This window comes from Geospiza fortis, unplaced genomic scaffold (assembly GCF_000277835.1).
Source record: "Geospiza fortis unplaced genomic scaffold, GeoFor_1.0 scaffold190, whole genome shotgun sequence".
Classification (NCBI taxonomy): domain Eukaryota; kingdom Metazoa; phylum Chordata; class Aves; order Passeriformes; family Thraupidae; genus Geospiza; species Geospiza fortis.
In genome coordinates, this window is record NW_005054328.1 from 4534316 (window position 1) to 4545156 (window position 10841).

At 36.3% G+C, this 10841-nt stretch overlaps 1 protein-coding gene across 7 annotated transcripts in view; it reads left to right on the top strand.

Annotated features, from left to right (window-relative positions):
* The window catches only part of DOP1A (DOP1 leucine zipper like protein A), a 48810-nt gene that overhangs the window by 8840 nt on the left and 29129 nt on the right, over positions 1 to 10841 (top strand). For 3 of the 7 annotated variants that reach the window (XM_031057111.1, XM_031057112.1, XM_031057109.1), the window contains exons 7-13: positions 741 to 850; positions 2825 to 2933; positions 5209 to 5329; positions 6032 to 6151; positions 7817 to 7931; positions 8359 to 8388; positions 8795 to 9028. In XM_031057111.1, coding sequence (XP_030912971.1) covers positions 741 to 850; positions 2825 to 2933; positions 5209 to 5329; positions 6032 to 6151; positions 7817 to 7931; positions 8359 to 8388; positions 8795 to 9028 — 839 coding nt within the window. Of the gene's footprint in view, positions 1 to 354; positions 638 to 740; positions 851 to 2824; positions 2934 to 5208; positions 5330 to 6031; positions 6152 to 7816; positions 7932 to 8358; positions 8389 to 8794; positions 9029 to 10841 lie in introns of those variants that run through there. The other 4 variants (XM_031057114.1, XM_031057110.1, XM_031057113.1 and 1 more) reach the window with 3 other exon arrangements.

The following is a 10841-nucleotide window of genomic DNA, read 5'->3' on the forward strand; positions in this document are numbered from 1 at the left end:
GACATCGCAGATGGAGATCAGTTATGTTGAAAGACTGTCTGAATTCTGTTGTTCTGTATGGCATTATTTAATTCTGGTGTGTGCTATTCCTTCTTGCTGTTTTACAGCTAGAGGTTGTCTATTAACATTCTCTATGAATAGAAATCACATACATTTCCTTAAATCAGGTTATCTTAACCATTGTTAACCAGTAGATCTTTTTTCCTTCCTTAAGCCTATTTATTTGTGCAATTAAAAACTTACTGGGAAAAGTAAAGAAACTTATAATACAAAGGTCCAGGTTGTTAGTGTAATTTTGAACTAAAAAAATATTTTTTGTGGTGTGACTGATATGCTTTCTAACACATCACTGTGTTTTGATGATCATCTCTATATACTTAAAACACTGAATTTTTTGTTCTCATTAATATTGAAATTTTTTATGTGACAGCTTGTGGTTTTCTTTTAAGGACTGTGGGTTTTGCGCCTTTTGTGAACATTTTTCAATAGTACGACATGTAATTGGTTGATAATATTGCATAAAACTAATTTTTTTAATTTATGTGTGAACTGCTTGTGTGAAAATATGACTTAGTTTCCCTTATTAAACTCTATAAAATCATCTTTTTCTTGCCAACATGACTTGGACTTCATACTGGTAAGTTATCAGTGCTAGTGTGTGATTTCTAGTTTAAAGAAATTGACAATGTATTCTGTTAAACTGCAAATATTTATCTGCTTTGTCTTTTGTTTGCTTGAAGGTTTTGATAACAATGGTGCCCTTGTAGGACCCAGAAGTACAAGGCACAGCAATCCTGAGGAGCATGCCACTTACTATTTCAACACCTTCTCTAAGGAGATGCTAGTCCAGGTAGCTATACAGTTTGATTTATACAGTTTTCTTGGGGCATATATTTTTATAAACAGATCCTGATCAAAGTTGCTGTAACTTTATCTTTTGACTTGCCAATGCAATGTGACAACGTAATCTTGTCTTTTTGTGATATTCGTGTTCTATTCCTCCAAAACATTCTCAGTGGAAAAATGAAGACCTCTAGAATAGCAGAATGAACAGAACAAATATTCGATTTCTCCCTCTCCTTTTTCACAATGAATGAAGCATATATGGATGTTACTTGATTATGAACCCAGCACACTGGAGCCTGTTCTTTCATGAAACTGAATTGGAGAATTCTCTTCTGTAGATATGGGAAACTCCTCTGTGTCTTGGGAATCAGAAAAAAGTTATCAGATGGCACTCAAAATCTGTGTTAAAAGGGTCTTTCTCTCCCCTAGGAAAAGGGAGCATCTTCTGCTCTCTGTTGGCAGCCAGGAATAGTTGAGAAAATTGGCAGTTAAACTAGTTTACCCTTAAAGCCTTCCTATGTGAGCTGAGATCACTGGTTCTAAGAATTGTGCTGCTTTTCTCACAGTAATCGAAATACAGATGTCTTTTAAACTTCTGTGAGTCTGATATTGAAGTCAGGAAGACATTTTATCTTTAAGGCAAATTGATAAGGTCAGGATTTTTCTCAGAGCATCAGAGCTGTGATGCTATGTATGGGAATGGCAGTGGCAATTCTAACAGTAGTAGCTGACAAGAATATTCAGCTCATCCCAGTTCAAAGCTGACACCCAGCACAGAGCTAGCACCTTCAGTTTTATCTGAAAGTTGTGAGATCTGCTGTTCTACTGATGAGGAAAAGACCTCAGAATTCCAATATTCCAGCAGCAAGGACCTTGTTGGCACTCTCTCACCCTTTTCTTATCAACCTTCTGCCTTCCTTAGCAGATGATTCAGAAATTACTCAAATATAAAGGAAAGGCCTGAAGGAGCTACAGTTTCACCTTATATAAAAAAACCGTGCTGAGCTTTCAGCAACATTTAGGCATGGTTAACAGTTAAGGTCTTTTTAAATCTGTGCGTCTTTCAAACTTAATCAGTGTCAATAAAGCTTTTCTGTCTTAAAAGAGTATGGACATTAGAATCAGTGCATTGATATTCATAGTACAAATGACATATAGCTTCTAAAACCTTTTGCTGTCTCTTGAAAGACTTTAAAAGCATTTCTCTTTTCTGCCTTATTCTCTAGCAGTCTCTTTGTGTTTTTTTTAATCCAGTCAACTCATATCTTATTCGCAGATACAATGTACTGAAAATTCTGGCCTTCTAAAGACTATGAAGGCACAGATTTTTCTTTTAAGATACTTGCTGATAATACTTGGTTTGTAGCAGATAACATGGCCAAACTGGTTTTCATGGCTCTTTCTTATCTTTTTTTTTTCTTCTTAGTCCTTTTTTTTTTGAAACTGTAAAAGAAACACACTAACACAGACAGTCAAGTCAGCCAGGCAGAAAACAAAATCTGTGGTCATCTCATGGGGCTTTTTTTAATTCTGCAGCTCATTCCCTAACCTGCTTTGGTGTAGAAACTCTGTCTTCCCATTGATTTCAAAGTTGTCATTGCTATTTAGTTAAGAAAGTTTTCATCCACGTAAGTGACTATATCATAGGACAGATGGTGTTTTATTAAGCCCTTAATATCTACCTACTTTATCTTCTCAAATAATTTGTTCATTAATGCTCATGTATTCTGTTTTATTCAAGAAATATTGAGTTACCTTCTTATAATACTCTATTTTGATTTTAAATAAATACAAGTTACCCAGTTCTGTTCCACAGAAATGTTCTCAAATGCAAAGTTGAGAGAACTTAATCATGGGAGACTGAGCTGCAGTGAGATGAAATAGTGGTCTCCACTACTGAGAATTTTCCCTTTATGTGCAGCTTTTATTGCTTTCTAGCTTTCTTTTTATTTTCCTGATGTGTTTTTGCTCTTTGTAGGCAATGGTTGGAATATTGCAAGTTAATGGACAGGGAGAAGAAAGCACATTAATGCAAGACTTAAAGCCTTTTCGAATTCTTATCAGTTTGCTGGATAAGCCTGAACTGGGTAATTTTCATTTACTCTTTTCAATTTGTTTCATGTGATTCTGCTTTGAATTTTTTTCTCTTTTTTATCAAATTGAATAAGTTATATGCTTAGTACTGTCAGGTTATCCAGATTTCTTAGATCTTCCAAGCTGTATCTATGTTTTGTATTTAATTTAATGCATTCATCAGATTTACCTTTTACCAAATGCCGTTTCTTCTACTTTCTACACAGGAAACAGTAAGTCAAAGTCATAGAGAGAGCTAAGTGTGTGTTGGAAGATGTGCAGATTGGATCTTTTTCATTTCTTTCATCAAATAATGACTTTTACTATTATAAATCTCAGCTATTTCTTTTGGGAATAACCTGTTCTTTCTTTAATATACACACAGAGAGGATAGATATTAACAATGAAACAGTTAATTTTTTTTCAGAAGAACTTATGCAGAGGACGGAAATATTTTTTTTTTGGTTTTGTGGGTGGTTTGTTGGGATTTCTTTTTGGTGTTTCTTTTCAATTTTCCTTTCCCCTATTTAAAGTGCTTAAATGCCCTCTTTAGCAGATGAGGGCTGAGGACTATGGGACAAAAGTATTTACAGTTATGACTTGGATATCTTGCCTTTTTCTTTGGAATACAGTTTTGAAGGTGAATGAAAAAAATCAAAATAGTTTTTTAAATCCATTATCAGATTTGAGGGTGGGATAATAAAACCATAAAAATACAGTAATTAAAGAATTGATCAGTACAGAAGAACTACAAGGAACAAAATATCTGTCAGAAATTTGCCATCTTCCTTGTAATTTATGTTTTCTAGGGATCAGTCTAAATGTTCAGAGGCAATGTATATGTTAAGATTTCATGAAGTAGCAAAGCTTTGAGGATTCTTTCAGCAAAATGAGATAGAATAATCTAAAAGGATTTTTGCTTAACTCCGTGAGCCTACTCTTACTGAAGGCAGCTCAGTGAGATTAGGAAACACATAAAAAGTAAATGATATCTCAAGCAGGATTACTTTTTAAATTCCTTTTAAAATAATTTGGAGGTTTTTTCTTCAAAATTGAGATTTAGCTCAAATCCAAAGGAGGAGCTATTTATAGAATCATAGAACGTTCTGTATTGAAAGGGAGCTTACGCATCATCCAGTACCAATGTCCCTGCCACAAGCAGAGAAACCGCCCAGTGGACCAGGTTGCTCAAAGCCCCATCCAACCTGGCCTTGAACACTACCAGGGATGGGGCATCCATGGCTTCTCTGGCAGCCTGTTCCAGTGCCTTACTAACCTCTGGGTAAAAATTTTTTCCCTAGCATCCAATCTAAATCTGTCTTCTTTCAGTCTAAAACTGTTCCCCCTTGTCCTACTCCCATCTGCCTGTATAAGAAGTCTCTCTCCCTCTTTTTCATAAGCCCCATCTAAGTACTGAAAGGCTGCAATTAAGTCTCTCTGAAGCCTTCTTTTCTTTAAGCTGAGCAGTCCAAATTATCTCAGCCTGTCTTCATAGGAGAGGTGTTCCAGCCCACTTGGTATCTTTGTGGCCCTCCTCTGGACTTGCTCCAGCAGGTCCATGTTTCTGTGTTGGGCATCCCAAAGATGGATGCAGTACTCCAGGTGGGGATTCACAAGAGCAGAGTAGAAGGTCATAATCACCTCCCTTGGCTTGCTGGCCACATTTTTTCAATGCAGCCCAGGCTGCAGTTGGTTTTCTGTGCTGCAATTTGCACGCTTTCAAAAATACTTCCAAAAAGTACCCTGCAGACTATATACTGAGCTAAAAAAACTTGTCTCAAATTAAAAAGAGGGATGATGCTCAAAATATTTTATCTTGTATTTGCATTTAGATATTTGAGTGCATTATCCATATGCTAACAGCATGAGATAGCTTAGTGTGAGTATTTCAAAGGGTTTTGACTGAAAGGCACCTCTGATCAAGAATCCATGAAGACCATTTACATGTTACTGAGCTGAGCTAGTAAAAAGGGTGCGTTGGCTGGAACATGATGTGTCCTGCTGTGACTGCACAGCTTTTGCACTTGGTGTGTTTGCACCCAGCTGCCATTGTACACACACTGAACATGGGGCTTGTGCTTTGTGTACTCCCAGACACTACAGTTGTCTTGGTGTTTCTGGAATGCAAACAAACCAAACCTTCTGACATTCAGGTAGTTTATGAGATTGAACTAGAAAAAAGGTTGTGGTTTCAATAACTAAAGCTAGCTAATGATTCCAATAGCTTTCAGCTCTGGACTGTTGGCAATGCTATAATTCAAGAGTGTGACTGCTAGTATTTCTCCCTAGGCCCTGCCATCCTGGAGGATGTGTTGATTGAAGTGTTTCGAACATTATATACACAGTGCAAAGCAGAACTGGAGCTTCAGACAGAACCATCTTTCAACAAAGATCACACACAGCTAAGCAGGTAAATAATGAGTGTAACATATTTTGTATTAAATAATAGATCTTTCTTGCTTGAACCATGACTGTGAAGCCTGTGGGACTGTGTCATGTTTTCTGCATGATACAGGAGCTATTGACCTTAATTGCAATTTGTGTTCAGTTCAAAGATGTGAAGTGGTTGGTTGACTTTATTATTTTAATTTTTTTAATATTTAGCATAATTTTTATTCTTTATCCATGACAGAAATGCTTGTTTGCTTGATTGTGATATTCTTTATATCTGTGCTCTTCAAAAACAAAATAGGACTGAGTTTTCTTGTAGTAGAAAAATGAAGACTGCTACAAGAGAGCCAGGGAGTGGGATTTAGAGTTTAAAGATTTTAATTCAATATTTTGAAAAGTGGAGAGGACAGGGGTGTTCAAAGGTGGAGAGGGTAGGAAACGACTGTAGATACAATTATGGTAAAAACAGATCTATTAAAAATGTGGTTAAAAGACAAATAGTAAAGAAAGGATAGAGGAGAAACCTAGCAACTGTGAAAAGACATTGGTACGAGCAGCCTGCCAATATCCTGAGCCCTTGAGCAACAGCTACTTGTAGGGATGGGAGGAGGATCATTTGTCAGTGTTACTTGACAGTGGGTAAACTCACAGCAATGTGTAGTTAGATAAAACTTGAAAAATAAGTATAAAAATATGAAATGTTCTTTTTATTTTCTTTCAGCAAACTGAGAGAAAACAAGAAAACAGCAGAATTGATTAAAACTGCCAATCTTCTTTTCAATTCCTTTGAGCCTTATTATATGTGGGATTACATTGCTCGTTGGTTTGAAGAGTGTTGTAGGTAGGTGATAATATTTAATCTCTGTATGGGTAAAATTGAAGTTAATTTTTGTTTTGTATACTTTTTTCTTCGAAGAAATCAGTCTCATGAGATCATTAAGCCTGTAAGTATTTTTTTCTTCCATCCCTATAATTTCAACATTTTGGCCAATTTTCATCAGAAGTGATTGTGGGTCTTAGCAACATGAGTTCTCATAAACTCAGTGTCTGGGTTAAATCAAGAGACAGAATTAGCCCCTCTACTGAAGGAGAGACTCCAGAGTGGCCTCAAATCTAGTCCTTGCTCTGTCTGGGCGGTACAGGATTACTCATTGTACAAATCACTTTTGGTAAAATTGACAGATTTGCCAGACACCTGATGTGTCATCATTTGTCCTGCTCTTTTAGGGAAAAAGAAGGGTGGGGATTTTGTGCTTGGCAAGCAGGGCTACAGGAGAAAATAGCAAACCATGAATCAGGGAAAGTTGAAAATATTAACAGGAGGGAAGGGGATGAAGGGACCACAGAAGAGCAGGGGTTTTTGCTGTGGCAAGGGGTAGATGATGTCAAGATTTCAAATGAAATTAGTAGAATTTTTTTCCATTGCTTATGGAATTTCTTGATAAAATAGTAAGATACTTGGACATGAATTTGTCTATGAGGCAACAGTGTGCTAACTGTGTGTGTGTCTTGGGCTACATTGTGAGGACCGTGGACAGCAGGTGAAAGGAAGTTATTTTTCCTTTCACTTAGTGTTTCTAAGGACAGACGTGGAATGTTGTGTCCAGCTTTGGACACGCCACCTGAGGAGAAGTGTTGAGAAACTGAAGACACTGGTAGAGAAACTGCTAAGCTGGTCAGTTATAGGACACTGCATTGAAGGTTGAGGTAGGTGAGTTTGGTTTAGCCTGGCAAAGAGGGAAATTGAATGGCACCTTATGACTTCCTGAAAGGCATTTGCAAAGTTCATACAGCTATACTTTTTGTAACAGCTGATGGAAAACAAAGGACAGCAACAAGTGCTCACTCAAGTGGTCAGGTTGGACTTTGAGAAAAGCTTTGCTAAGAACATGTGCAGCAGTGGAAGAGGTGGAACAGTGGAAGCCAGGAAGGCTGTGGATCTTTCTTGTGAGATTTCCAGAACTCTGCTAGACAAAACTGTGGACAAATTTATCTAGTGTTTTTAGCAGTCCTGCTCAGTGTGAGAGGTTGATCTAGATGTCTATGACTTGATTTTTGTGTGTTGGGCTGAATTGCTAACATAAGGATAGTCATCTACAGCCAGGTAACATGCAGGTGAGTATTTCACTACATATAAGTTGTGTTACTGTCATCATGGACAAAAAATTGCATCATAAATAAATGAAATCATGAGAATTGTTTTTGTTTAGATTTTTTCCTGCATGAGCTGCTCTATTATCTAAGTTTTTGTCTTCCATGCTCTATTTTCTATAGCTTGAATTTCCTTATTTTACAAATGAAGACTGTTTTACACCAAAAGGCTGGTTACTGCTCTTTCTGAAAGAATGGCATGGGGCCAAATAAGCTACTTTACAGTAAAATGAGAAATTGCTTATTGGTTTATCGTGATTATCACCCAATATATACAGCTTTGCATTAAGTTACAGAAATATGGTCAATGTAAGGGGAAGGAAAAATATTGTGAAACTCCATTTGAATTTTGCAGGAGGACTTTACATGCCAGACTTCAAACTGGGCCTGGAGGTGATAGTGAGCAATCTGAGTTACCTCTCACAAATTTCTGCTTGTTAGTGGATTTTTTGTTGGATATTGTTTCTTTGGTAAGAATTCCTTTATTCATTACTAACATTGGGATTCTGTATATTTATGGTCTGCAGAAATATTATGTATACTTTATTAATTGATTTTCCTGAAAATATATTGACAAAAATTGACATTAAAAGAAGTTTTTGGTTCATTGTATGATTCTTGGTAGACTGGTTAGACATAACTCAGATGGGTTTTATGATACTTATACCTGAAAATTTTAGTCTGTCCTCATTTTCTTTTCTGTGTATTCATTGCAGGTATAGTCTTTTGTAGTTTGATATGCTAGTTTAAATGTGCAGCTTTCTTGTAAGGATCTTTTAAATGTCTTGATAAGATGTATCTTCTTTTTCTGTTGTCATTGCTTAATGTAGCAAAGACTGTTGGAACTGTTTTTTCTATAGCTGTCTTTCCTCAATTCTTTGCTTTCTCATTTCAAAGCCTACTAGAAGTATGAGAGTGCTGTGTCAGGTATGGCCAATCAGCCTGTTCTTCCTTTAGCTCTTTGCTTGTTTATCTTTCATTCTTAAACTTTTATCTTAAGATTAATAAAGTAATAGTAGCATTCTTCAGCCTTCTTATGATGTTTTTAAATGTATTTGTTGTATAATGAAAAATATGGGCTGGTTTGAAAAAGAGCTAAATATATTTCTATTTGTTCGTTACCCAACTTTAATTTTATAAGTATTTTTAGTAAAGCATGTATTTCTTATTCTTGGATATTAAGGTGTTAATTTTCCTTTTTCCATGTTCAGTATGTTTAGAACAGAGTTAAGCAAATGATAGGTAGCTCTGTTATAGAAAATAAATTTCAGGATGGAATTTTTATTATTTAATTAACAAGTTTTTATTATTACTTTACTACTCCTATTACTAGGAGACTTACATTGAAATACAGACTGAACACTTGCCTCAGCTGTTGCTCAGGATGATTTCTGCATTGACAAGCCATCTTCATACTTTGCACTTGTCCGAGCTTACCGATTCTCTCAGACTCTGCTCAAAGATCCTTAGTAAGGTTCAGCCTCCATTACTCTCTGCTGGTACAGATGGTATCCTGCAGCTTCCTACTGGACAGAGCAGCTCCATCAAAGAATGGGAAAATAAAAAGGTAACCGATTAGGTTTTGCAGCATCTTGCAAAATTGCTTCTTGTGTGGAAAAAGAAATGGGTTTTGTACAGCCTGTGTTGAGCACCCTACAAGTCTTTGATTATATGTGAAATCTGGGTAATCAAAATAACTCATAATTGTGGTAAAATTTCTTGATTCTTAGGGTTTTTTACCCAGATATAATATTATCCATGTGTAAATCACTTCAGAATTAGGGCATAAGAAACAACTAATAAACTAAAGTTTGTAAAGCACTTTAAGAGTATCATGAAATAAAATAACTGGACTGAAAAGAATTCACCATTTTGGTTATGTATCAGGCATATGTAAATTCTCCTCTCACCCAATTTATGTGCATTGTTTAATACCCATCACGTATTTTACTGTCACCGTTAAGTTCTTAGAATAATTTATTAAAGAAATAAAATAAACCAGCCAGCAGCTATTTCTCTTTTATCTTGGTCCACTTTGCTCTATGCAGCCATGGCTATATGAGGTATGTTAAGTGACATGCCCTGAAATCCTTGTTTTCCAGCTGAAAAAACTTAAGGAACATCATAGAATAAATTAGGTTGGAAGTGACAGTTGTGGGGCACTGCTAAAAGCAGGGCTGATTTCAAAGTTAGATTTTACTTTAAAGCTAGGTCATGTCACTCAGGATCATATTTGTCTTAATTTTGAATATTTCCAAGGATGAAGTTACCGTGACTTCTCTGTACGGCTTGTTTGTTTGCATTGTTATTTAATCAGAATTTCCATTGCTACTGCTTGTGTTGGTTGCCTTGTGTTCTTTCACTGTGGGTTTCTGAGCATATCTCCATCTTTTCAGCTGCCTGATGGGAGCTCACAGAGAGCAGTAGAGCCATCTTCACCCCCTCCACAGCTTTTAGCATTCTTTTAAACTAAGTAAATACACTCTCTTGAGCATTCCTTCTATGTCAGGAGCACCTGTGGTGACTTTGCATTGGGCATACTCAGTACATCAGAGTTTCCTTTGTACTAATGAGTACAAAATTGGATATAATATTCTGGTTGTGGACCTAAAACTGCTTAGAGGGGACTAATTACTTCCCTTGATTTGGTGACAGTACTTTTGCTGATATGGTCCTAGATGTGGCTGGTCTGCTTCACCAAAGGAGTCCACTGCTGGCTCACATTCCCATTGTCAATTAGGACTCCAGCATCCTTTATTCAGGATCCTATCCTTATTCTCTCTAGCTAATTGATACCTGTCTTGTTTTGTTCTTTTGGGGTTTTGGGGTTTTTCTTTTTTTTTTTTTTTTGGTTGCCTTTTTTTTGTTGTTTTGTTTTAACAAAGCCTGTTTTAATTGAATGATACTGCCCTTAGAACCTTCAGTGGCCTTCTGCTTCCAATTACAACTGTCTCATACGTGGCCATGGTTTCTCTTAAGAGAGTGAAATGATTTGCCATGCTTCTAATCGCTTTCAGATTGTATTTTGTAAAATACAATAGAGACATAGTCTCTTCCAGCTTTCTAGTACATTGCTTTAACCGTTTTCTGCGGTAATATCTCAAATTTCCATTCTTATTCCATCTCTGGTAAAGAAAGACATTATTCACTGTAAATAATAATGTCACTGTTTTTATTTATTAATAAAAAAGTTTTTCATATTATTACATAAGGTTCAAGTTCTGTATTTAACACAGGTAGTGATTAGAGTCAAAACATCTTCTGGGCCTGTTAGGTCTTAGGCAACATCTGCCATCACGGGTAAAATGCAGGATTGGAAGTAAGTGGGCACCTGCATTTAGGGCCACTGACTGATGCATTTCTATTTCAGTTCTTTCCCT